The 27,288-nt window shown below is 41.6% G+C and overlaps 2 protein-coding genes across 5 annotated transcripts in view; one reads left to right on the forward strand and one right to left on the reverse strand.

Annotated features, from left to right (window-relative positions):
- ZZEF1 (zinc finger ZZ-type and EF-hand domain containing 1) overlaps nt 1–22,803 on the reverse strand; it is a 59,486-nt gene extending 36,683 nt beyond the window's left edge. For all 3 annotated transcript variants that reach the window (XM_083806241.1, XM_083806240.1, XM_083806242.1), the window contains exons 1-19: nt 22,280–22,803; nt 17,827–17,971; nt 16,511–16,705; nt 15,421–15,592; nt 14,564–14,763; nt 13,273–13,483; nt 11,737–11,853; nt 10,593–10,771; nt 9,457–9,555; nt 8,321–8,412; nt 7,144–7,292; nt 6,493–6,604; nt 5,019–5,234; nt 3,953–4,053; nt 3,444–3,613; nt 2,521–2,654; nt 2,163–2,233; nt 1,592–1,706; nt 765–924 (exon numbers count right to left, since the gene is read on the reverse strand). In XM_083806241.1, coding sequence (XP_083662367.1) covers nt 765–924; nt 1,592–1,706; nt 2,163–2,233; nt 2,521–2,654; nt 3,444–3,613; nt 3,953–4,053; nt 5,019–5,234; nt 6,493–6,604; nt 7,144–7,292; nt 8,321–8,412; nt 9,457–9,555; nt 10,593–10,771; nt 11,737–11,853; nt 13,273–13,483; nt 14,564–14,763; nt 15,421–15,592; nt 16,511–16,705; nt 17,827–17,971; nt 22,280–22,642 — 3,001 coding nt within the window. In that variant the 5' untranslated portion in view covers nt 22,643–22,803. The remainder of the gene's footprint in view (nt 1–764; nt 925–1,591; nt 1,707–2,162; nt 2,234–2,520; nt 2,655–3,443; nt 3,614–3,952; nt 4,054–5,018; nt 5,235–6,492; nt 6,605–7,143; nt 7,293–8,320; nt 8,413–9,456; nt 9,556–10,592; nt 10,772–11,736; nt 11,854–13,272; nt 13,484–14,563; nt 14,764–15,420; nt 15,593–16,510; nt 16,706–17,826; nt 17,972–22,279) is intronic.
- A 127-nt stretch (nt 22,804–22,930) lies between these two features.
- On the forward strand, nt 22,931–27,205 carry CYB5D2 (cytochrome b5 domain containing 2). Of its 2 annotated transcripts, XM_083806253.1 has the most exons (4): nt 22,931–23,210; nt 23,305–23,445; nt 23,825–24,011; nt 25,563–27,205. In XM_083806253.1, the coding sequence occupies exons 1-4, from the start codon at nt 22,985–22,987 to the stop codon at nt 25,774–25,776; spliced, it is 768 nt and encodes a 255-aa protein (XP_083662379.1). In that variant the 5' UTR covers nt 22,931–22,984; the 3' UTR covers nt 25,777–27,205. The 2 variants fall into 2 exon arrangements, with proteins under 2 accessions (XP_083662379.1, XP_083662380.1); XM_083806254.1 differs by lacking the exon at nt 23,305–23,445 and having other exon boundaries at nt 22,942–23,210.
- The last annotated feature ends 83 nt before the right edge of the window (nt 27,206–27,288 follow it).

A 27,288-nucleotide genomic window follows, 5' to 3' on the forward strand; every position in this document is an offset into this window, starting at 1 on the left:
TGCCCCAAAAAACTGACACTTGGGAGAAAATTCAGAGACCTTTTCTGTGATATTTCTATTATGGAAACAACTCATACTCATCCACTAACTTAAAAAGAGATGAATGACCACAACTTAAATCAAACACTCCAAAAATGATGGTAGAATTTCTGTGTAACCAGCCTCTCTTCAATACTAAGAAAAATAACACTAATAAGTATTAACTATAGCCTTACAACATTTTTAAAGGCAATACAGAGAAACAATGAACTTATTTATACAAAAAAAACATATATAAGAAGTGACTTTACATAAAATTCCAAGTATCGCTTCTCTGTTAAATACTTGGCCAAATTAACTATTCAATACTGTACTGCTGCGTTAAGAAAAATAAACATAATTTTAAAAGATGCTGTTGTAGAACATCCCTTATAAGTGTCCAGCTTCCTAAGTAAGTTCCTTTCTTCTTGCTATCACAAACATCTACGAAAAAACATACTACCACACTAGGAGCCTATCAAAATAAGGGACATATAAAAAAGACAAAATGTTCAAATGATATTCTGTAATTGCATTTTTTTCCTTCAATTGTAAAACCCCCAAACTTACTGATATGTTTTCTGAATATTCTTCCAACTTAAAATTATCAGTACAGCTAAAGTTCTAAGTTGCCTGATATGCCAGTCAACTGTTGGTGAACCATTACTATACTGCTATTACTTAAATCAGATTGTAAAGTCACATATTGTACCACATTTAATTCTGTATTTGGTCCCAGCACTTACAGTTTTTAAGTATTTCTACAGCAAGATCCTTGGCTGAATTATCACTTCCCTTAAGTTGCAGGTAGCACCATGAAAGGAGGCTACCTTGAACAGACCAGAATAAGGAAGACAGGACTGTGCCACTCTCTTGCTGTGCAACATCCAGCATCATCATTTCACACTGAAAAAAAATAATGTAACAAAAGGATATTTTCTTCTGCTGCAGAATGACACATTGTGTAACTAAGTAAACTGTGACGGACATAATCTGCCCACTCTTCCCACATAAAAGATTAAATGCAACCAACAAACTGCATATAACATCATGAAACCATATAACTTCATGAGCCAAGTAATGTATTTTGTTTTGATAAATCACAATTTTAAGTAGGAACAGCTACATGTGAATCAGTCGATGTTCTCAGCACATTTTTCTGCATATGTAAATGACCCTCCTCCATTTACACCTTCCTTAGAGGCATGACCAAATCTAACCTCTCAATATGGAATGACTACTTCTGTTTCCTAGTGTTGATAGGGTCCATAGATTTTCTTATATGCTACAGGAAAAAAACAAACATAAAAGCCCTGCAAAACAGAAACAAAACACCTTATCCCATACATTACTTACCCTTCTGTTACAAAATTTTAATACTTAAAAGAAAATATTTCAGTCGTTTGGAAGACCTAGCCCTACAGTCCTTAGTAGAGATTAATAGCTTCATCCAGAGGGACATTCTGGAAAACTAGTTTCTTTAAGCACACATCTAAGGCATGCAGCTTGTGTTTGAACACAGACAAAAATCACAGCAAAGAAGCAGGAAGAGGAACAGTGTGAAGACACTTACCTCTCTTGCTGCCACTAGCAGAAGGGTTTCCATGACTGACAGCACTTCACTTATGTCAAAATCTGCAGAAACTCCCTTCTCTGGTAATAGTAAGAGTCCACCTGGATCTTGATCACTACAAAACAAAGACCTTCTTACTAACCAAAACCAAGTAGCATAGTTTCAAAATACAAATGTAGCTATCCTTGTGACAAGGATAAACCTGTAGAGAACCTACTGTATCATTACTATTAAAAGCGACTGGGTTCTGATGAATCCAAACTGATTAAAGCAATGCCAACCATCATGAGGGACAAACAATCCAAAGAGTCACTTAAAAACTTGAAAGACAGCCTAGTAAAAGTCTTTGAGTAGCATACTGTGATTTCAGCACCAGTGGTAATCCTTGAATATTTTATATAGCTATTCCGTTAATAAATATACTAACTGGCAGTATTCTCTAAAGCAAAGTCAGTTGACTATTACGAAGAACTGTTATCCAACAGAATTATATTTATAAAAAAGATTAAAGAGGAATTTATTAAGAGAGGAGGGGTATCAGACAAGTATTTTCAATTTCAAACCCCCTTACCTGAAGTGGGTACACAAGGATCTGAAGGCAAGATGTACAGATTGCTTATGTTCTTGCTCTGTGATGTTTTTCTAGAAAATGAAAAAGATTTATTTTTATGATATGTTCTGTTTCCCTCCTCTATGAGAAAGAATTATAATTTCTGAGCTTTACTATTCATTTTTGGTAACAAAAAGGCAAGTATAGCTTTTCTTTCTTTAGATAAGCTACAGGGGCAGGGGGATGGTAAAAAGAGACAAAGAACATGTTACTTAAATCAGACAAAGCATACATTATTTGACAACAAGAACTCAGATTTGGTGTTTTCTGCATAAAGAAAGCAGGTACTAAACAATCAATTTCTCACTTAATGGTTTACCATCATGGTGAAGAGCTGGTTTCGCCTGGTCTGTCTGTCTGGGAAAAAGATTGCTGCTCCACTGAGTAAGGTGTTCTTAACTTCCTGTTTCAGCATTTTCACTGGCATGAGGTTACTGTCCCCCATATCCACTACTGCTCATACAAAAAGAAAACAAAATGGTAAGTTCAAATCAATACTTAATACGTTAGAGGCACAACTGAATTAAATGCATAATTGTCACAACTTCAAGTCTTTGCAGTCCCATATTATACACCAAAAAATGGGGGAAAACATTTTGACTTTTAGCAAGAAAGATTTCTCTAAGGATATATTTATTCACTGAATAAATTAATTCAAGGAACATTAAGGCCTGACAACAATCAAAGCTAATAAACCTTTCAAGATGTGACAGATTCTGTATAAAATTTTATCTCTAGCTTACTTTTCAGGAGACTGTCAGCTAATTAACAAAAAAAATATATATATACTTCAATAAAGAGGGTAAAATCCTATTTCCAGCCAAATCTAATGCGCAATTGCCATTCTCTTCACTGGCTCCAGATTCTTTCATGTTTGTGTACAGATTACAGGCTCCTCCTAAGATCATTTTTATATACGTGAAATATCTGAATTGGATGAACTTCATTCAGTTAAAGGATCACATTCCCTGCTGGTTTGAGCAGGTGACAGGTTCAAAAGAAGTTTCCTACTGAAGCTGCTTCCAGGCCATAAGTTGTCAGAAAGCCTATAAAACTGTTTCACAGGTCAAGAGAAGTTTTATTGTGATAGACTAATTAGTACACACTGACCTGAAGAAGAAACAAAGGAATGAGTAACTGGCTTAGTCTTTAGAAATAAATGCATTTTCCCAAATTCTAACTACTGTAACACACTTGTAAGCCAGAACAGCCAAAACTGTTAATACATTCAGTATACATTACCTTCACACAGATGTCTGTAAAGCTCTTCAGCAGCTTCTGTGTGACCAGGTGTTTTGTTCTGAGAAGTTTCCTGAGGTTTAACAATTTTATTGTCTCCAGTAAGTACAGAGAAGCAGCTCTGGAGTAGCTGCAACAGCAACGTTTGAGCAAAGATGCATTCTTCCCTCGGGCTGTAAGAACACAGAAAACAAACAGAAGCAAAAACTACAAAGGAGAAGCTCTTTTATAGCAAATAAATAATGCTATGAGATTTACTATCTCAGATAGATAAAAAAAAAAAAATGCTGACAGCATAGCCAAAAAAAAAGTGTTGCTAACAGCTAAATCTACACCTCAAGCTTCTCTACAACATTATAGTTAAAAACCCATATGGCAGAAGAAGGAAAATGTTATTTATGTAAGTGATGCACTTTAGGAAAAAAAAACCTGCTGCAACACAACTAAGCATACTTTACTTACACATGCACACACAGATTAGTGCTTCACCACACAGTAAAGATGCAACTTACTTTTGTTGAAGTTTATTGTAAAAATTCCAGAACAGCTGCAGATCAAGGCCTGTGAAATCTAAAAATGACTTGTATTTTAATCCACTCTCCTTCTGATGAACCTTAAAAAAGACAAAGAAAATGCAGGATAGGAAAGTTAACTCTGAACAGAACAAATTTATAAAAAATAGTTATCTGAGCACTGGATTTAAAGCAGCCTAGCTTGCTATAAATTTGCATCTAACATGAGTTCCAGTATAGTTCTCTCACCATCATAAATATTCTGGTGATTTTGGCTGAAATCTTCCCCTTCACAGGGCTACTAACAGGGACTCTGTCTCCTCTTTCCAGATGTCTAGTACAACATCCCTATCCTGCGCCACCCCATCAAGAGTCTTTACAATCCCTACCTCTTCTAATTTGACTAAAATTAAGTAATAGACAAAATGAGACTGCCCACAACTCAGAATCTAAGTTGACAAGCCACTGAATCATGCACGGTATGAACAAAAACATGATTTTGACATGTATCCTTGAAGTAGGGTACATCAATGCTGACATAAATCAGTGCACACCAGCACTGATGTACCTCTTAACTATATACATCTCACCTTGGACACTGACGTTATCTGAAAGAAAGAGAACATGTTTTAATCTATGCAACCTGCCTAGCTACCTCTCTACATATGGGGGTTTGAACTAGATGATCTTTAAGTCCCTTCCAACCCAAGCCATTCTGTGACTCTATACCTTTCCTATACTTGCTTCAGAAATAGTTACACTAATAGACAGCGCAGTGTCTTTCTCTTGCATTTACTTCACCCAGCACTACTATTTCAGCATTGATGCTGAAAAATAGTTCTTAACTCTCTCCAGAACCCAAAGAGAGCATATTGCTAATCAACTTCAGCAACCATAACAGAATGCCTTTTTCCAGAGAGCATTTTTTTTTTCCACAGCATGGTTCTAATAATTATTACTACTCACTAGTAAGACTGTGCTTCATCCACTTACAGTTACTGTCAGCATAGCCTTATTACCTTTAGCATGGAAAATACAGGCTTAAACAAAACAGAAGTAAAAATACCAGGTCTTGTGCAAGCTGCTGAATGAAATGAAGCGTCTTCAGGAGAAGAGTTGTGCCACACACTGTATCATCATCAGTTTTCCTGCACTGCAAGCAGTTCATGCTCCTGTTGGGCTCCTCTCGCATAGGCCGAAGATACCCGAGAACATTCAGGCCCTGAACTCCGAGCCTTTCTGCTGTGTCTTGTCTTGTGCAGAGGAACTTTATCATTAAGTACTAAAAGAACATAAAACACAGCACAAGAGTGGGTTTTAAAAGTTACTCTAAACTTGGCTTTTACAAGACATGAGAGCACATGTGTGAGGAGACTGCAGGTTAGGGAGAGAGACAAGCCTTATGCCTTTTTCCCCGCCAACCACCCCCAGAAGTTTAAAATAATGAGCTCAAGATTCAGGCTAAGCTTGGACTCTCAAAAAGTCACAGTACTGGTTCTGTGACCTCTGCATGTATCTGCAAAGTTAGTTAATTAATTATCAGTTCCATTCATTCTGTATACTCTGTTTCTTAGCTCTATAATTACAGCATTTTTGCAGGTAGAAAAAATTATCTGCATTTAAAAGCAAGCAGAGCATCAGCATGTAATATCTAAAACAGTTTTATTCAATCTGTCCACATTAAGATACAAAACGTAAAGCTGAAAGGAAGAGCAAGTTGTCATCCAAAGGTATTTACTAACTCCACTCACTCAAAAGTCTAAGGGGTTAATGGTTACACAGACAACAGCCGAATGCTTTAACAAGCAGTGATGGTTTCAGAAAAGTCCCACAACCACTTCTGCTAATTTTCAGAGTCCAAAAAAGTTCAGGGGAACTATTCAACAGCTTATGCCAGAAACAAGATAAATGCGACTGAAAATCAAAGCTTCCTACTTAAACAATATAAAACGAAACACATTTTCTGCCACTCTCAAAACAGGAAAGTCCCACATTCCTCAAGGTATTTGATCTAACTCACTGAACTGCTTATTAATCATTTGTCCCTTAAAACAAGGGTTGAAGAATCTGCCTCTAGAAGAATAAAATCTGTAACTATGCAGTTAAGATACTATATATTTCAACTAAATATCTAGTTAACTAAACGCGTATCTATCTATATAAATACAAAAGTCATATATATTTGAAATATAAAAACAGAATATAAAATAAAGATACTAGAATAAAGCAAGAACCACATCATCCTTAGAAATATTCACTCATAAAACCACTAATCTGTGCATAATCACATAATTTTGCATTAACTCTAAACCTGAAGAACCATTTAACTACAACTATATATGTGTACATGCAGAGGAAAAGAACATAACACAGAGAACAAAAGTCAAATCATCCTTTCAGCAAGAAGCCAATTGATTCCTACCCAGAAGAGTTCTGCTTGCACAAAAAAGTTATGTTTATTTCAATTGGCATAACAACAAAGCACAGCGATGAGCCTCTGCTCACTGTGACTGGGCTAATGGATTTTCATCATTTCTTACCTGGGAAACTCTGCATTGTTGCATTTTGACATCCACTTCATCCCACTCTTCTTCCACTTCAAACCAGCCAATAGGATCATCATCTCCCAAATCATCACACGAACAGCTGCTTCTATGTATAGAAGAAAATAAACTTTGTAAAGAAAAGAAACTGCTGCAAAGCTTGATATGCTACCAAAATATTGTTAACATGTTATGGTTGTAAAGATGACAGAGAAGGAAGAGGAACTTTCGCATACCTTATATATGCTACAGTTTGTGTATTACAATGAACAAAGTCTTCATAGTCATGGTCCCTAATCTCCCCTCACTCCTAAGCAACATTCTGAGAAAGTAACTTAATAAAACTAATTAAAATACATCTTCCTATAAATGGTTTGTTATCAGAGATCTGCACTGTAAGTAGAACATTTGTTTTGTTACATCTTTTTCTAAACGGGTTTTTAAATCAAGAGGTTGAAATCAACACCTATGTATACATTTCCTCAAACACATCAAACCAAGGCCCATTAAAATCAAACAGGTAACCATTAAATGACACATGCATCATTTTTAAGTCATTTGGAGCAATTCTCAGTAGCTCAAGTGCCACTGCAAAATGACCTAATATAGCATTTATATTCCCTTCATTAGAAAAAAGTGCCCCTTTACCTGTTTTTTAAAAATTGTTTGAATTCCTGTAGCTTCCATTTGTCATAGCTTTCAAATCTTTTGAAGTGTTCCTCTGCATGGAACTTTTCTGAAGCACTATTGTAAGCAAACACCAGCCCACACTGGGCTCCAATGGCACCTCTTCGAACCTAAAAGAACAAATACAGAGAAACATACATAAAAACTGACAATAAAAGAAGGTGTTGTTTTCACAGAGAAAAAAAAAAATGTTACAGTAAGCAACTAAGTACTAACAAAACCGATCTCTGGAATAACACTTTTTAACCTAAAGAAGGAAATGAAACACAGTTTGGAGAAGTGTTATGGAAGCTTTTGTAATCCATTGGATCATGTGCATGGTTAATGTTTGCTACAGTTATTACTTTGCTAATACCCTAACAATAACTATACTTCCAAATATTAATTCTCATTCTAATTTTTGTATACTAATTCTAATTTTGTACACTAATTCACATTCTAATTTTTGTATACTTAAAAATGAAAAAAAAAAATTGTATCCCAGTATCCCTGCACTGCTTTGCAACAGTTTAGTTGCCTCTATGGCTCCAGTTAGAATTTACTTGCCAGAATTCCATTCTTATTTGATTCCCTTGGGCATTGAAATACGCATTCTTGTTCCAGGAATTCAATTATTTCTTTGCCTTAAATAAATAAATTCAGCTGCAGAAATCTCACTGAAGATTTCTCCTGGCCACAAGATTTAATCACAAGATCTTGTTTTCAAACCAGATAAAATTTCACTGAGTGTTCAAATTACACTGATGTCTCTGAAAAGAATTTGAGAAACCCTCCGTTTAATCTGAACTCACATACTATATCTTGAAACTCTGCGATTCAGAGTTGAAAAATTACTTTAAATACTAGGTATATGACCTTACAAATAAATTAATACTCTACACCTTAATAACTTGAGTATAGTACAAGACATAGACAAAAGCAAGAAAATAAATGTCTTGACTCCATGCAATTTTAGATCTCCATTTCCTTCAGATCCCTGTGATTTGCACAAAAGTAAAACCCCAAAATACCACTGTTTCATGATGAATTTAAAATTTAGTTGATACAAAAGAAAAAAAAAAATCAAATTCAACTCTACCATTAGGGAAAAGAGAAAAGAGAGAGCCTTCTCCTTGAAAAACATAAAGAAACTACATACCTTTATTCTAATTTGTGTCACTTGAAATGAAGATTCAGTGCCGGTAGAAAGAATGATACTTGCTCTGGTCTTCCCGGTTTCAGTAAGAAAACCTAAAGCAGCCGTGGAAACAGAATGAAGCTGGAGGGACTGCTAGGGCAAAACATTTGAAAGAGAACACCAAGATGGTGGACTAATAGGGGGGAAACAAGAACAAGATGTGTTTCTAGTGAAATGCTGTACCTCATTAGGACATGTTTCCAAATAAGAGAGTAAAAGACAAGTAAAAAAATGTATCATGTTAGTATACACTCCCACAGAGTATACATAGGTCTCTCCAGCAGTGTATCTCTTGGGACTGCAGTATTTGCAGCAATTTTCTAATTGTTACCCATTAAAGGTTATTAGTAACACCCAAATATTACTTTAGCTTGTGGTTCTGCTCACTGATACAACTCACTGTTCTTCAAACTGATCTACAAAACACCAGAAACAATCCACAAAATAACTAAAAAAAATAAATAATATGCACAAGTATACAAAGGGGTAAAATAAGTATTTAGAACATGCCTGATTTTCTGTCACAATAGCTTTCATTTATAAGTAGCACTGTACAAGACGGTATACAGGGTTTTTCTTTCAGAAAGGTTATGTGGCATTTCAGTTAAAAAGGAGGCCAAGAAACACAACTCTCTTTCTTTAGGTTGTGTCCAGTACATAAAAACATTCTATTAACAAAGACAGGCCTTAGCGAAGAATTAATAGGTATGCACAGTCAGTGAAAATCTCAGTGATTTCCACCATAGCTCTCCATCAATATTTGGGAAACCATCAGTGAATGATTCATGACTTCAAGTCACAAAATGTGCTATAGTGTAATTTTGTATGTGACAGTTTATTGCTTACTTTCACACAAAGTATCAATAATTCTCCCCCAGATCATATCCTTTTGTTGTTTTGACAATAAACTGGTTCCTGAGAGATTCACCTTGTTGTAAAACAGAATTTGCACATAGTTTTTTGTTTGTTTGCTTTTACAGATCTTCCACATCATAAAACTATTGAGTATTGCCAAATATATATGCAATAGCTCCGTAGCCTTGTTAATAGCCTTTGTGTATGGTTGAATGTTCTGGATTTTAAGTCCAGGCTCTTACCATCCCCAGTCCATGGCTCTACAAGGAGGTTTTCAGGCCCTGATTTATCTTCTTTTCCCTTTACATCACATGCTTGCAAAGTTAGTCGTAATGGTTTTCCTAAACAAGAAGAACAAGGCTTCTCAAATTCATAAAATATATAGCTTATTTGCCTGATTTAAGTTCTTCATACAAAGAGCAACTGAAAATATTGCAATTCTATGAGCTTTTTACCACTCTCAGACAGAAAAAGGAGAAAGAAACAGCAGTATAAGAAGTCATGTTAGATTACCATAGCTAGAGCCTTAGATATGTACAGAAGGAGAATGAACAACTGACTGGTCCTTCAACTGTTTGGAATTCACTATACATGATACACCACTCTTGCCTTGCAAAAAGCAGCAGCTACTACAGGAAAAACAAAGTGATTTTCAAAAATTTTGAAAGCAAATACCGATACCATAATTATAAAATAATTAGTGTACTCTTAGGCACAAGCCAAAAAGTCCTGACAAAAGGTACTAAAAGGCAAACAAAGGGGAAAATTCTTCATGAGATATGAATGATAATCTCAGGAACTGATACCTAAAAATACAGATTTATCAAACAAGCACAGTCTATACAGCAAAATCTTGCTGCCTTATGTCAGAGCATGTATGGCTCTACAGTTATGACAAGTACTCAGATTAATTTATAAAAGCAAGAATAAAAGAACTGTAAATAGATGTTAATGGCATTATATTTAAAATATTTTAAATTTGTGTATGTCCATGTGTCTGCAAGAGAGACCATTTACTGAGGCTAAACATACAAAAAATTAAGTATGTTACTGGAAGAATAAAAGGAAAATGGCATCTGATGTTTTAATACTATAGAAACACTACCACCGTCTTGATAAAGGACCCACTGCCTACAAAGTTCATGTCTTCTCCCTCAAGATCATGCCACCCGGTTCAATTCATGAATCACAGAAAGCTTATCTAATCACAAACTCCTAGGGCAGCTCAGTTGCACAAGCTCTGTCTTCTCGGTAACAGTCATTAACTTGTACGTCTTATATCATTTTAAACCCCAGCAAAACAACAAGTAAAACAACTGTGAAAGCTGTCTATTGTCTTACATACATACAGAAAAAAACCCAACAATTATTCATTTACCGTATTTATACAGCAGGTTCTGTCTAACTGTTGCCATAGAAGCGATAAGCGATGAAGCCTTGTATGGAGTGTCCAGATGATCAGTGATTGTACAAAGGGAACTTATCACTTTAGCAACACTCCCCCTGGCTAAGGCAAAGGCCAAGAGTGTAAGTTCAACCTCTGGAGTAGTACAACAACTGGGGAGAGGAAAGAAAAGAGGGGCAGGGGAATAAAAAAAAACAAACAATATGAAAAGAAAACTCAGGACAAGTGCATTAAGTACAATTTTAATATAGGATATCTATTTCTTCTGTGGTAACCTAATTGGTGAAGTCTTTAAACCACCAAATTATCAAACCTAGTAGCTGCGTGGCTTGTTGCAGTTGCTATAATAAATATCGGGTATTTTAGAGAGAGTTCTGCAGAGGAATAAAACATCCTGTTCTGTGCAGATCCAGTTCCCAGCAGGGAACCTATGACCTGAATTCGGCCATCTGGATGCTCCAACATTTCCCAGACAACATCATGACTAGCAAACACAGCCTAAACTGCCTGCACCAATGGACACTAGGTTCTTGGACTGTGCTTTGCAACAGTCTGTGAAAGAGTGGTTTCTTGAAACAGCGGTAACACAGTAACACTTGCAAAATCTTCATTCCCTTTAGTATTAGCAGCCAGGCTCTAAGGACTATTTTTTTTTCTTAACAAACAAACAAACAAAAACACAGCTATCCCAGCTCAGTTTTCTTTTTCATATTATCAGTAGTCCCAGCTTGGCCTGCTAACCGTTGCTTTCGGTGCTCCATCACAATACGGCACCAAGCAATCAAAACTAGTCTTTGACCTTTGAAATTACTTGGAGTTGAAATTTCTTTTCCTTGATCAAAGCTCCTCTAGCCCCATTTAAGCCACTGGACACCATCTTAATATTAAATTACATTAGCACACAACATTTCAAACCAAATACAATGGAGCAGACACTGTTTCTAAATGAAGACAACTAACGCTCACACAGAAAATCTAAGGTACCTGTTTCTTAAGGCCTTTAAAGTTTTCAAGATAGTAAAATAAAGAGCAAGTAAGTAACAAACAAGATACATTTGCTATACAAATTCTTCTAAACCCTTTTCCACTGTATCAAAATACATTAACACAATCTCACCTTGTTATTCTTATAAGGAAGCTGTCTACTTCTTGCAAAACATTTGGAGATAAGAAGCTTGAAAAATCTGTAGAGCCTGGCGTTAGTGACAGAGGTGGCATGTGTTGCAGTGCTTTCCTGGAAAAAAGGATGGAATGTAACTTCAATCAAAGAAAACAGACTTCTATAATTACACATTTAAATCTTTACACTTTTTACAAGTAGGTCTCTACAAATAGCTGCTGGATGAAGAAAGAATCTATTTACACAGATAATCTTCTCAAAAGTTAAAAACAATGTTGTGTTGAGGGTAGGGAAACTTCAGTGATTGTTAGGTAGTCTTGAATCTCAGTCTCAATCTCATATTTAATGAGAAATAAATCAAGGTGTTTTGAATTAAATCTATGACAGAATTAGAAATAACTTAATGTCTAAACACTACCTTATTTTAAATAGTTCCAGAATTGAGCAAGAGCCCATTAACAAGGGGAAAATTGATTTTAAACTCTTTCAGACCAATTTCAACATGACTTTTTGTTTGATTTCCTAAGGTAATGTAATAACCCCTGAAAATAGGAAATAGGAATTCTAATTGGTTACATCAAAGACATTCTATCCAAAAACAAAGTTTGGTTTGGGACTTCATAACTCCAAACACTGAATTTGTAATTCCTGAGTGCTTATATTTTTGTCAAGATTTCTCTTTTAAAACTGTTTTTAGGCCTTATTAGAAACAAAAGAAGAATTCTGAGCTAACAAATACCTACACTGTAGCAAAACTGAAGGCCGTCAGTTCCAATAAAGCTAAACTACGTAGGAACTATGAACTACAGTAAAGTAGCTATGAACATTCCTCGAGCAGACATGAACACATATAAAGTCACCTAAACTCTTTAGAGTTTGAATAGATGACAGAAATTAAAGATAGCATTAATGGACTTCAGCCTACAGTATTCATTAGCTAATGACAGTGGTGTTCTTAAAGGCAGTGGTATCACGCTAACTAAGCTCTATAAAAGTCAACGTGGGTGTGTAGCGATGTTATTAGGATTCCAATCCTTCAAGTCATCAGGCAGAACTGTTTGGCAGTCAAACAAGGAAACGTTACAGAGAAAACAGCCAATCACCACAAGTAAGCATCTGCAGAGATATTGCATACACACCACTGTATTCCCATGTAATGAATGACAAGGCATTACACAAGCAAAAAATGGCGAAAAATAAGCTAAATTAAGCTCCATTCATAAGTGGAAGTTGTCCAATATTTATAATCAATGAAATTTACGAAGAGAAAGCTATTTAATTCTAGGCTTCTTGAAAACATTAGGAGTCAAAGCCATTCAGTCATGGCTTAACAACTAGATTAGTTAAAATAGATATGAGAATTATACTTGTTCTGGTAAGTGAAGGTGAAATATAAAAATTTAAACAATGTGGTAGCTAAAAAGACATTTAAATACCTTAATAGAGGGAGTGGAAACCAGTTACACAAAGTAGATTAGTTTACAAAAGCTGGAAGTAGTGAAAAAAAATCCGACTATGAAGTTTGGTACTTACTGAGTATTTTGTAAGATAGTGTGAACAAATGCTGGATTTGTTTCCATGGAAGCTGTTACCAGAGAGGTCAGCAGAGACCAGTACCAGATAGCCGAAGCATCACAGACTGAGACGCCCACCTTCTTAACTCTTTGATAACCAATCGCCCTGAGTCCATGGATTCTAGTGTCGCATCCATCACTAAGGCAACGCTTGATGTTTATCTGTACATCTGTCAAAACAGAAAGCAGATTTTTTTTCCATTGCTTCTGTTGCATTAGATGTAGAAGAATCCAGACATTTAAAACCACAAATACTTCAAAATCTCAGAGAAAAATAGCAGCAGACATACAAGAGTACTCCCACATATGGGAAACTAGCACTTGTATGCTTCTTAACCATGCACGCTATGATTTGGAAAATGCAGCCTTGGAAATTGCTTATGTGATCCATTATATATTATACTGCTACACATTAGGAAAAAAGTAGTACAAGAACCTCAAAGTGGAAAATTATTACAGATTATTTCACCACTACTAATCATACCTTTTTATCTACATACTTAGGAAGTGTCTTGGGTCAGGAGGGGATGGGAAAGGTAAGGAAAAAGTAAAGCCTAAATGCAAACTATTAAATTACATTAAAATGTTCACATAATTTTTTGACCATTTTGCAAAGATAACATTCTATTAGTTACTTGTGAGGAACAACATCTTTGTTGCCTGCTTCTGTGGCCCTGAAAGTTTGCCTTTGGGAAAAGTATCTATCTGAGCTGAAGGGACAGTTTCTAAAGCTTCAGAAACATCTTAGGAAGGAGCAGCTTTCCTCTGATTAATTACAATATAGCAATCACAGATCTACCAGACTTAAAAATAACACTACTTAGAAACCCTTAGCCTATAAACTGCTTTACAAGAACCACCTAACCAACTCTTCAGATTTTTGCTACAAAAAATAGCCTCCCAGATACATTTTTTTGCTAGATACTATTATCTAACATGCTTTCACTTTGCAATCAAAGATATTTTAACGTCGCCTGATGCTTTCAAAGTGAGAGGCTGAAAACGTGTTTTAATCATTTCAGCTCTTCAACCCTTCACCTGAGTTACAGACAACACGACAAAGGCTCAGAAGACTCTCTTACAGGCTAGAAATTAAGCTACAGTTAAAACAATTTCTCTGACTCAAGGGGAAGGCCAAGAGTTTCTGCTCTAATGACTGACATTTCAACACATCATTCTGTAACCTAGCCAAACTTTCACCTTCAAAAAAGCAATGAAACAATACACCAATGGTATCTTTATTGACTCACACATCTGACTAATGTTAGCGTTTTCCAACAGTGTTACGTAGCCAGTGATATTGCTTGGAATGTGAACATCTCGGACCTCCTGGAGACTGCTGGCATTCCTTCCCACTGCCACTGTAACTTGCTGTGGCATGTAGCTCTGGTCATTAGCTGCCACTGCAATGGACAGATGTCTCAAAACAACATCTGGTTTCATCTTTAAACTGCAAAGCAAAGAAAAAACATTTTTTGAAAAAGATAAATCAAGCGCTTCACTTTTAGCTGAGCCTCACCCAGTTTCCACTTTTGCAACCATAAATAAATCCACTGGAAGTTATCTAATGCTTCATAGGCATTACGAACCCTGTACTGTTGTATACGTGTTAGAAAACTTGTAGTTGGCTTAAAAGACCATCACCTCTGATAGACAGACCGTATAACTTTCTGTTGTTCAGCTTTTCAACTGAGAATTCATTCCTCAGGAATAAAAGTGTAGTGTTAATAATGGACAAAAAATTATTTTTTTGGTCTAAAACAAACAAACTCCCCCTGACCACCAAGTTCCTAGATTTACTACCAAACAACCACTAAACATTTCTGTTTCAAGGAGCAGTAACTGTCTCGCTGGTGTCAAAGCACTTCCATTCAAGCACTAACCACAGTAATATGGGTTGGAAAGTTTAGCTAAACAACCATGTGCATCAGCATGGAAGATGCACGGCCTTTAAAGGCTTCATTAGGCCTTTAAACTTTATGCACAAATCCATGACACGTTTTCAAATAGATTCATCTGTCACTCAGTAATTCTCAGATTTTTTCCAGTTACATCACACTCGCTGTGAGACCTACAAAACTCAGCTGGACATTGCTGTGACACTCACCGTATCCAGTGCGAGCGAGCGCTCCCATCTGACTGCCAGAAGGACGTTGTTTCTCCGTTTGTCATCTTGTCAATATCAGCAGAATTGGATGAGGTTTCTATGTGAGTATAGCACTTTGTGACAGACTTCAGTTTGTCCAGCTCCTGATTGCCATTCAAGTCACTGGGGTATTCTGAAAAAAATTTTAAAAATTTAAAAAAAGCACTCCTAACATTCTTCTTTTCCTTGTTTTCAAGAATCATTATACTTTTATTATAATCTCATACGAATTGACTTGGTGGCATAGAACAGAGCTCCTGGGGAAGAGTTTCTGACAGAAAATGAAAGACAGAGAAGTTTTACTTCAGATGAAATCACAACAGTCCTACTTTACCACTTGCAGTATGAAAACACTGACTTTACCTCTAGTTCAATAGCCTTTATCTCCTCATTTCCTCTCTGATTTCATCAGCACTTTATTATTTTTATGCCAAAATCCCAAAAGATGAGAGGAAAAAGTAACTTATGATGGAGAAAACCTTAATCCAGCTATTCTAGGGAAAGGACAAAGCAGACTGTTTCCCCAAATAACTTGATCTGTTTCAAGAAAAGCGCAGAGATCTGAAAATATCATGAAATCAAGCTTCAAGAGGAAGAAAACGATCTCTTCCTCTAGGGAAACCACCAAGACAGTCTCATCTGAAATATAACAAAAGTTTCACGACTGCCACCCCATAACAGTAAGTTATTTTAACACTGAACAGTCAGCTTCAGAAAATGTTTGCGTTCACATGGAGTATCTGTTTCCCACAACTAGTAGAGATATTTGACTAGATAAAGAATAACACAAATTAGTAATTGCCATTCTGAAACAGGTCAGGAGAAAGACGAGAAACACCCAAGTGTGTTACTCGGAATGCTAGGCCGTTAGGCAATCAACTTATGAGCATCCAAAGTTTAAATAAATAAAAATCAGATCAACTTCATAAAAATAGAAAGTCGTGCCTGTTAAAGATTTAACAGTAAAGAAAACTTTTTACTGTATCTGCAATCTCTTCTTCAAGCTATGGTTATGCTACCATTCTGGAAAAAAAGAGAAAATGTTACATACCTCTCTCTTTTAGGAGAAGTCGATCTAAAGAATCCTTCAACACAGAAGACCGCATAGTACAGATATTGTTGAAGTACTCCAACACCGGGTATGGGATGGCAGTACTAGAAATTCGATTCCGGTGCAAGAATCTCAATATCATTGAAGCATGAAGACCGAGGCGCTCTTTTGATTCAGAAAATATATCAATAAAACCTAGAAAGAGATATTATTTCCATTTTTGTTGCAACATCTGGCTTGACCTTTCAGCAACCAGGTCATCATTTTTCCCCTTTACTTCTTACTACCCTGTAAGTTCAAATGAAGCATGAGAGCCAATATTGGAACCATATTCCACCATGTGCAGTAGCTCAAGTTTACAACCTCTACAGCAGGACTGTAAATAACTTGCCAGTTAATTGAAATGTCTGAAAGGGTTCAAAACAATCACTAAAAATCTTAGTTTTACACTTACTTTTCTGTCCCAGAAGTTCTAAACCCTTACCTTGAATATCTAGGTGAAACATGCTGCTTGGCTGAAGAGGTGATGTATTCACATCACTCACCTTGAGCTACACTAGGCATCTCCCTTTGGCACTATGGATTATTCCCAAAGAGGTGCCTAATGTTTTCTACCACCTACATAAGAAATTTCAGCTTCTTACTGGTGGTATTCTGAATCACCGCATATTTAGATGTATCAAATAATACCCCATAAGTACTCTCCGCTGACTTCTCTATCAGCCAGTTCTAACACTTTTTGTCTGATCCTCTGAGGCAAATCCCCTTTAGCCACTTAGCATTAAAAGCTTGGAAGGAAAGACAGTAACTGATACTTATCCCAGAATTCAAATTCTGGAAACTGACACTTTCCAGAATATATGATATCAAACGTGAAATATGTTTTAGCAGGATTCCAAAAGCTACATAACAATATAATGATAAAGTACATGACTCATCACCTGAAACAGACTCGGTGGAAGATTTATTCTTCCAGCTAGCGAGTACAAGACTATTACTGCATTAGTTAAGTACTCCCCAGAATTTTGCAAGAAACCGTTTTCTGTCTGTGAGATAAACTAAACAAGGAGAAGAAGCTCCTCAGTCACACAGAGAAGAAAATAATGGTTATTTATGAAAGTAAGTCAGCTGGATGTATTTATAGGACATTTTTAATTTACAACTTCACTTGTCTAATGCTAGGGAAGCAAGAACAGCTCGGACTAGAGGTTTGACAAGATTAGGACAAGAAACACTATTAAAGCAGTTTATTGAAGCAGCATTCCTTATATAGAGGCAGGACTTGGGAAAACATTTTTGTGCCACTCTGTTCTCACCTGGAACAAGGGAACAAGCTTGCAGCTGCCTGATGACATGGCTCAGCTCCCCTTGAAGATTAGCTCCACTAGAATTCTTGAGAGCCTCCAGCATATTCTCCACATCCACGGTGCCATCTCCTTCAGCATCAAATTGTGCAAAAGCCTGAAGAGGAAAAAAAAAGGAAAATTTATTTCAGCATGAGTACTTCAAGCAGAAATTCAAGGTATTGAATATAAGCCTTAGCAGTAAACATTAAAACACCGTTAAATGAAATCAAAATAATCAGTTTTCTGCAGTATTGAGTTAAAGACAATGGCAAACAGCCTGGTTGAAAATCTGCAGTCTTTAGCAAGTTTTAAGGCATTTACACTGCCTTCCTATAAAAGTCAACTGTAGTTATACTTAGGTGGAGACAGCACGTCTTCTATACCAGTGAATCAGCACTATCCGTCCACTCAGCATCTGTGACTGAGAAGGAGCTCACAAAAGAACGTTAAAAATCTCCTCCATTACATGGCAAGTTTCTTCTAGAAGCATTACAATCCGTTACTCATTAGCGCTACACCTACCTCACGCTGCGCCCATTCAAATTCTTTCAGGTTTTAAATCTTTATTTAAAAAAAAGAAAGTATCCCTAGAACCAGATTTTTAAAGTGCATTTCCCTCCATATGCTGTCGTCCTGCACTGAATACCAGTTTCAAATAGTTTATCAAAGTATTTATGAAAACAATGGAACAAGTTAGAAGTCGATAAGATTTCTTTTCTTACTGAAGGGAACCGCTGCCAGATTTATTAATTTTGACCTGAATATAAATTTATAATATAAAAAGGTGTGTTGAGCATCTATCAAAAGTAATTTACACAACTGTTTATTTCACGTCTTTGTGGTAACAAATTACATGACATTTTTATCCAGCTTAAGCCTATAAAAGAGAACTGAGTTCATAAACGTAAACGGTTTAAACTAGCTACTTCAGAGAACTCGTAAACCAGTGACACACTGAGATATATATATCAGTATATATTATATATATAAATAAACTAGCTATATTTTCACAAGTAATTTTGAAATGACCTTCTGTTCAATGCTCAAAAAAAATTATCTGAGCATACCCAAAGAAGAGAAGCGAAATTTCCAGAACCACCTTTTTTCATACAAACTGGGAATGGGCTTATGAAAGAGATTTAAAAAACAAAAGAGCCTCGAGTCTCCCAGCCCTGCACTTGGTTTCTGACGTTCAGCTACACAGCCAGGTCAGGGTGGCCTCTGAGAAGGAAGCAGCTTGCCAGGTGTCGGACAGGGCGAAGCCACGGCTGCTCTTTGGGCAGAAGCTTCTGCTTGAACCTCCGTTTTGCTGGCTGGCTATCAGGCCTGACGTACCATTAAAACACTATCCTGGAGAGAAATAATCTGAAGCGATTAGATCAAAGTAACCTGCCAATTAGCCATGACATAATTACAGCACCTTAATGAGAGCAAAGTCCTCCGGAGGTAAGAGGGCTCAGTACCGTATCGGAGTGCCCACAGCTCCAGCAGTGCGTGGGTGCGCGGAGCCGAGCGGAGCCCGGCACGTTGGTAGGCTCCTGTCACAGCCCAGCCTGCGCTAACACCCAGCCCTCCCCAAAACGTCTCGCTGGCAGAGAGGGCCGGAGCTGGCATCAGGTAGAGAGCAAAACACAGACCTTTGTTTGAGGTCTACAACACAGAGGGATTAAGTTTAATATAACTGTTGCCCAAGCAAATCGAGGTGCAGTTTCGTACCACGGCTCTTGCCACTGCCTCACTTCTGCTCCTCTTACTTGAAGTCAAACCGTAATGACTACGGCATGAAGTGAACAGGTGAGCAAGTTTTGTGATGCTGCCGGTGAAAACAAACCGCAAACAAGACGAGCTGGAGCTGCTGAGCGCTACTTTAAAGCAATATCTGGCTATTTCACCTGCGGAGGGATTGCCACGTGCACGCCTGTCTTCGCACATGAACGCACTGGTCTGCAACTTGCTTTGCAAACTCTTCCTACGATCTCAGCAGATCTATAATCTCACCGACCCTAAAGCCTAAAACTATTTTTGATCGTTTGGGATAACTTAAACTCTGTATTTGACACAGGCACGCGCAACTCCCACTGCTCAGCCAAGCTGCGCTGTGCAAGAACGCTACACACGGGCAGCCAACAAAACACCCGTACACAAGCCAGCACTCGGAGCTCCTGCGTCCACGTGTGGGACATGGTACGAAGGTAGGAACAGCTTTATTACGGTCCAGATTAATTTTGCTCCTTAATAAAGCCATTAAGTCTGCACGCCTCCTACCAAGTTCAACCGTGCCCATGGAGAGAGGCAATATGACAACGCAGCCATTCTCAGAAACGCAGCACAGGGATAAATCACCGCTCACCGCAGGGCAGCACGACAGAACATCGCAAGGGTGACTTAGGAAAATTCTGTGTTCCGTTCTTCGCTCTCAGCGGAACCGAAACATTCATGTCTCAAGCAAAAGTCGGGTATGTTACATGACAGCTGCTGAAGCACTAATGGATGAAAAAGGATTCCGAGGTTTGGTTTATCTAGCAAATAGACTGTGTATTTAAACAGACGTACATGTTGCCCATAAAGCATTCAACATGTGTTCACAAGCCCCACGCTGAGAGCAGAAAGGCTTAATGGGAGATCAAAATGTAGTCCCTGTACACGTCAGAGAGCCACATACTAATGTCTCATCCCCATAAAACACAAGCCAGAAATCTAAAGTGCTCCAGCCCATGGGCTAGTGCCAGTTGCAGAAGTAATGACACCAGGGTTTCCCACACAGCTCCCAACATCTCCACGTTGCAGGTTAGACGAGATGCAGCCACAAGTCTGCGCCATCCTAAATCCTGCAGCTAGTCTTTTCCCACTCCCAAGAGCGTGGAAAAGCCCTGGACTCTTCTTGCAGAGGAGGATCTGCACTACAGACAACCCCCAAAGTACTTCTGCAGCCTGCAAAGCTCAGCTGCTTGGAGTAACAGAAAGAACCCCAATGTACTAATTTCATGCTTTTACTGTTGTGACAAATGAAGAATTGTTGTTTATCGGTTCTTGAAAAGGAACTGGAAACTCAGAGGCAGCGTTTTAGCATGCTACGTAAAACAGTCTGGTACAAACGTACCGACTTGTACCACAACGTTAATCCCTTCCCAGTTTCCAGCAGTCTTGTTTCCATGTCAGCACTGACTTCAAGGAGTGCACGTGGAATTTAATACTCAGTTTACCATGCTGCTCTGCTACTCAGGAGCACGACAAAGACAGAAGGAAGTCACTGGTGAGGCTCAGGAACTGCATGCAGTAAGAAATCCAGACACAACCACTTCCTTAACTGAGTGTGAAATTCCCAACGGGGCAGTCCAGCTGGGCTTTAAACGTTAGCTAGAGAGTAAAGCTGCACAACTAAATGCTCTAAATGTTAAGTTCCCCATACCCCTTCCCACAGGTGAAAGGACACTGCTCTCTTCTACCAGTAAAACCTTGTCTCAAGGCCTTCTGCCTGCCGAGGGAACTGGTTGCTTGCTACTACTTGCTTCCAAGTCCTCCAACACTCTAACTTTCCAGCAAGTGACAGGACACCGATGTGACAGTTGGCAATTTCACTGCTGATTTTGAAAAGCAGCGATAAAATTACGCCTAGCAAACTTGGACCTTCCCATTACGAGGTCCCTCTGAGGGATCACTCCCCGGGCTCTCCCAGCTGTGCCACCTGCGCTGGGGGCATCCTCAGGCACACCGCCGACGTAAACGGGCTCCAACTGAGGAGCGGCTGCTGAGCACGGTCACTGGGAGTGGGAACGAGTGGAAGGGACCTCAGCAGGCTGACAGCCGGCCCGACAGCAGCGTGGTGCCTCCAGCCTCGGTGAGCATAGCCCTTTGCCCCAGACCTGCTGTGGATCCTGGGTGGGGCTGACTGGGGTGCCCCAGCCCCTTCATTCCCCCCTAGCCCCTGTCAGCACCCCCCAGCCCCTATAGAATCCTAGAATCACTAAGGTTGGAAAAGGCCTCCAAGATCCTCTGGTCCAACCATTCCCCTGCCACCACTATCACCCACTGAACCATGTCCCTAAGCACCACGTCCAACCTTCCCTTAAACACCCCCAGGGATAAGCCACGTCCCTAAGTACCACATCTACCCATTCCTTGAACACCCCTAGGGACGGTGACTCCGCCGCCTCCCCGGGCAACCCGTCCCAACGCCTGACTGCTCTTCCTGAGCAGAAATGTCTCCTCATTTCCAGTCTGAACCTCCCTCTGAGCCCCCCTTAGCCGCTATGAGGCCCCCAAATCCTCTAACAGCACCCCCTCTGCCCTCTCAGCATCCCTAGCCCCTATGAGGCCCCATTAGCCCCTCCCAGTCCCCCCAGCCCCTCTCAGCCCCCCCAGCCCCTCTCAGCCCCCCCAGCCCCCATCAGCACCCCTTTACCCCCCCCCCCAGCCCCCTCACCTCCTCGCTCTCGCCCCGGGAGCCCGCTGCCAGGCGGGACACGCTCTCGAGCACCTCGCAGAACTGCTCCAGGCTGACGGCCTCGTCGCCGCGGCTCAGGCGCTCCTCCAGCCAGCGCACCAGCGTGCTGTGGTGCCGCGACACCAGCGGCTCGGGCAGCGCCGTCTCCCGCAGCCGGGCCGTGGCCTCCCGCAGCCGGCCCTGCTCCAGCAGCACCTCGGCCGGCGGCAGCGGCGGCGCCGGGCCGGGTGCGGCGGCGGCCGGGAAGGGGGAACCGGGCTGAGGCGCGGCGGCCGCCCCCTCCATGCCTTCCTCGGCTCCCTCCTCCTCCTCCTCGCTGCTGCGGCTGCCCGCCGTCCCCATAGAGCCCTCCCGGCGGCGCGGCCCGGCTGTCCCTGCCCCTTCTCCTTCTCCTCCTGCCGCCGCTTGCCGCTTCTCGCCCTCCTGCTCCTCGCCCCGCCGCCCTGCCCTGCCCGGCCCGGCCCGGCCCGGCCCGGCCCGCCTTAGTCAGCAACTTCCCGGCCCGGCCGCACCTGTCAGCGCCCGGCCGGCGGCGGCCCCGCCACACTGCCGCCAAGCGCGGCGCGGTGTCGCAAACCCCTCCCCGCCCGGCCGCGCCGCTCTTCCGCGCGACACCCGGCGGGGAGGGAGGGCGGCGCGGCGCCACACCGCCGTGCGGCGCGGAAAGCGTCGCAAAGAGCGGCCATGTGGAGGGGCGCGGCGGTAGCGGCCGCGCTGTGCCTGGGCGCCGCCTGGCTGCTGGGTCGCGGGTTCGAGCCCCGCGGCCGCCTGCTGAGCGCGGCCGAGCTGCGGCGGCACCGCGGCGCTGAGGGCGAGCCCGGCCTCTACCTCGCCCTGCTGGGCCGGGTCTTCGACGTGCAGAGCGGCCGCAAGCACTACGGCCCCGGCGGGGCGTACGAGGGCTTGGCAGGTGCGTGGGGCCGGCTCCGGGGTGTGTGTGTGGGGGGGGTGTGTGTGTGTGTGAGGGGGCGCGGGGTTGACCGTCCGGCCCTGGCCGCCCGCAGGGAGGGACGCGAGCAGGGCGCTCGCCACCGGCGACTTCAGCCCCGCGGGCCTGGTGGACGACGTCTCGGCGCTGACCCCGGCGGAGCTGGCCGCCCTCCGCGGCTGGATGGACTTCTACAGCGGCCGCTACGCCTTCGTGGGTAGGGACGGGGCTCCCGGGGCTGCGCCCCGCCGGGCGCTGTGAGGGGGGAACGGGGAGAGCGCTGAGGGGATGGGAGCTGCGGTGGGAGCGAGGGGCAGGGGCTGGGAGGATGGGGGGGGTTTGTGTCTGGAAGTGCCCTTTGGGGTCTGTGAGGGGTCCTGAGCTCGTCCTGCAGGGGTTTGTTAGTGTGGGTACATCGCTGCGAGGCCAAAAAATGGGAGGGGTGTAAGCCCAGGCCTGCTGTAAAATGGGGCTGCTGGGAAAATCCTCTGGTGTAGTTCTCTTTTTTCTTTAATTAACAACAATATAAACCGGTCATATTCCTTGCTTTTCCTTGTTTCCATATTACGGTCTTAATCGATCCCCCTCTCTCCAAGGGAAGCTGGTGGGCAGGTTCTATGATGAAAACGGGGCACCGACAGAAGCCCTGCGGCAGGCTGAGGCAGCGATGGAAGAAGGCCTGAAGCTGAAAGCAGAAAGTGACCGCAGGAAGGAGCAGTTTCCACCCTGCAACTCGGAGTGGAGCTCTGCCAAGGGCAGCCGATTCTGGTGCTCCAGGCAGAGGTAAATTCGGCTTTTCTGCCGTTGTGCTCGGAGCCTTTGGAGCAGAGCAGAGCGCTTCTGCCCCTTTGCTTGGACACCCCGAGCTCTGTCATAGCAGGAGTGGCATGGGAAGACGTTCTGGCTCCTTCAGCCACCAGGCTCTGTAGTCTTGGGTGAGCTCTAGTGACTTCCCCACAGAAAACCATAGGTTGATCCTAACGTGCTGAGGGCTGGCATGGCTGGGATATGGCAGCCCTGGTCCCTTCCCCTGTCTGCATTCCTGTGGCTGTGCTTTCTGGCAGAGGCAAAGCCAACCTGCAAGGAGCAGTGGTGCTGTTCTCCGCTGTGCCAGGTTTAACCGCTGCTGCTGTGTGAACAGAGGTTTCCTCTGCTGGTTCAGCAGGAGCTGAAAGCCTCCATGCAGGCTGGACGAGCACACAGGTGCAGGCTTGGCTGGTCAGTGTTTTCAAGTGGGAGGTAGCAGAGAGGAGCTCTGCTCACTGACCTGGTAAGTGGGCAAAAGGAAAATAAAATTTCTTCCTGATAGTTGGCACGTCTGGGAAATTTGTTTCTGAGACAAACTCTTGTTGCACTGGAAACAAAATCATGTTTCAGAAGTTGCCACACGTGCACGTGATCAACCTGTTCTCAGGGAAGCAAGCCAGAAATCCCACTGGGACTGCTGGCAGCATTCAGGCAGGCTTTCTCACCTGTCAGGAATCCAAGGATCAACTCATGTTTTTCAGACTGTTTTGCAGCCCGTCTCTCAGGCTATTGCCACAACAGTTTTCTCTTAAAGCTACATTAAACTGACTTTGAACAGTCACTTCCTACTAGACCTGTTTAGTTGTGTACCTCTCTCAGTTTAGGGACTGTTTTGTTCTTAGCTGAAATCACATTGCGAACAGTATTGCAGGATGCTTGGGCTTCACTTGAAGTACAGAAGTACACATTAGCACTGTGTACCTTGGGAATCTGCTCCTACACATGAACGAGCTTGGTTGCAGTCTCTGGACTGCGTGTTGTGTGGTGGTCTCCTGTGTAAGAGTTTACTGCATCTTTTCTTAAGCCTGGAGTTAGGGGAACAGGCAGGATTTAGCCTGCAAAGAGACACTATGAAATACTTGGAGAAGTAATTGAGGGTTTCTTTGCTTTTGCCCTAGTTCTCAAAATCAGCATTCACAGAAGAAGGCATGTGGTCATCTGTGAGCAATTAGCTGCCCCAAAAAAGGCATTTTTCCATTAGGCACCCTGTGCTAAGTAGAGCTATATTCCTTTTCCAGTAATAGAAACAAGGGAAGCAGAAGTTAGTTGCTCCCAGAAGGGTGCGTGCAGCAGCACTGATGAAACCGGGTTCAAGCCGCAGGTTTCTGAAGTGCAGCCAATAAATGGGTATCAGAAGGCAGTGAGATGTTGGGGGCAAAGTCTACCCCAGAGTACATATTGTTAGTTTGCCTCTCCCAGATGGTCTTTTTTTTTTTAAACCTAGATGATTCTCTATTTACTGGAAACATTTTCATGGTTTTGAATTGGGTGTTTGAATTGTAATCGATTTTAATTTTCTGTTTCTAGTGGGGGAGTGAACAGAGACTGGATTGGAGTCCCCCGGAAGCTGTACACACCTGGTTCGAGGGGGACTCAGTGTGTGTGCGTGAGAACTACGGGGCCCCCTTGGGGACAGCCGGACTCAACGGAGCACAGTGACAGAGGTGATCTGGATAACCCTCACCTGGAGGAATATGATGGCTGCCATCCACTGGCCGAGCAGTGTGTCCTGAATGTGTGACTGAGTTCTGGATCTGAGGGCCGTGGAGTCCTCCAGTGAGATGTTGTACTTGGGGTGGGCACTTCAGCTCCGTTCCTTTCCATCTGTCTGTGCAAAGGGAGTGGTGGCAATTTGTGTTGTCACTTTTCTTAATGTGGAGGTGGAGGTGAGAGAAGGAAGAAACACTTTAGCCAAGTCACACTGGCTAAAAAAATCAGCAATTTTTCTTAGTGTTTTGCTTACAGCATTTTTATATTTGGTGACAAACCATAAGATGCACAACCTGAACTATACTTAAAAATGGGTTTCTTGTACAGTCAGAAAATAGCTGCTTGTGTGCATGACAGGGAGGGTGACGTGTTGTGTTTCAGGACAGTAAGGCAGCAAGCACAGGAACTGCTGCAGCAGCAGCACTGGTTTATGCACAACCACCCACTGTCACTTGAAATGTGCTCGCTGCATTGTAGTGTTAATGCTCTTTCTCAGTCACCTGCTTTGCTCCAAAGAATTCACAGGTAGGAGGGAAAAGCCTCACTTTCCCCTACAACTAAGGTACGTAGCATCTAGGAGCCTGTGCGGTTGTTAACCTTGGAATACAGGAGGCAAAGGTCAGAGCAGCATTTCCTCATTCAGTGTTTGTATTAGATAGGGAGCAAAGAAGATATTGAAGCCACCTATGAGGATTGCTGCTTTAAATTAACCTCACCACCCTGATCCTCTCATTCACTGCTTTTAAACTTTAGGAATTGGTAGTTCGAACTAGGCGATAATAAAAGCTATGTAGCAACATGACCCTCCTGCTGTAATTTGCCTCCTGTTTCCGTCCTGGTTTATAATATCCAATTTACGTGTCCATCAGGCTATAACCTTGATGTATCCTCACGACGCCCAGATCCATTAAAGGCTGTACATATTTTATCAGAGCTGGCAGAATTTGTTAATCTGTTACTCCCAGAAGAGCAAGTCGAATCATCACAATTTTGTGCAGGGCTGAGGACAAGGGGCCTTGGTGCTGTTAATGCCAGCTGGGGGGAGGCAGTGGCTGTTTACTGTTAGAATGGGTTGGTGGTGTAGCTGCAGGAGAGGCACTCAGGTTACCTACAAACCCACAAAAATCTGTGCTGTGCTGTATTCAGCTCTTTTTCCTCAAGGCAACTCAACACCTATAAACAGCTGGGAGGCATTTACAAACTCATTCCGTTTTGAGCTGCCACTACCCCTAAGAAAAATCTCACAAATTGAAGTAATTCGTTAATGAAGTAGTGGGATTATGGGAGGCTGAGCAACATTCCTTAAAAGCAAGAATAATCATTGCAGTGACAGCAGGAACGTGTTACAGCACTTTTCACCTGTTGTGTTTAATGAGGCTACAGCTGTCATGGATGAGAACCATACAGCAATCTAAACATGTACATACTTCATTGTAATAAATGTGTTTGTTTTTTTTAAACCTGGTTCTGTTGTGTTTCTTTTCCATCACCATCTTTAAGATAAGTCCTCTATGGCTCTTTCAGGATGATGTGCAAGCTCTTA

Source organism: Anser anser (assembly GCF_964211835.1).
Source record: "Anser anser genome assembly, chromosome: 20".
In the NCBI taxonomy this organism is placed as follows: Eukaryota; Metazoa; Chordata; class Aves; order Anseriformes; family Anatidae; genus Anser; species Anser anser.

What these genes read in the sequence shown, in the direction of transcription:
- CYB5D2 (XM_083806253.1), top strand. Translation starts at nt 22,985, where the DNA reads ATGTGGAGGGGCGCGGCGGTAGCGGCCGCGCTGTGCCTGGGCGCCGCC. An exon ending in GGCGTACGAGGGCTTGGCAG is followed by an intron (nt 23,211 to 23,304) that starts GTGCGTGGGGCC and finishes GGCCGCCCGCAG; the next exon opens with GGAGGGACGCGAGCAGGGCG. An exon ending in TTCTGGTGCTCCAGGCAGAG is followed by an intron (nt 24,012 to 25,562) that starts GTAAATTCGGCT and finishes TTCTGTTTCTAG; the next exon opens with TGGGGGAGTGAACAGAGACT.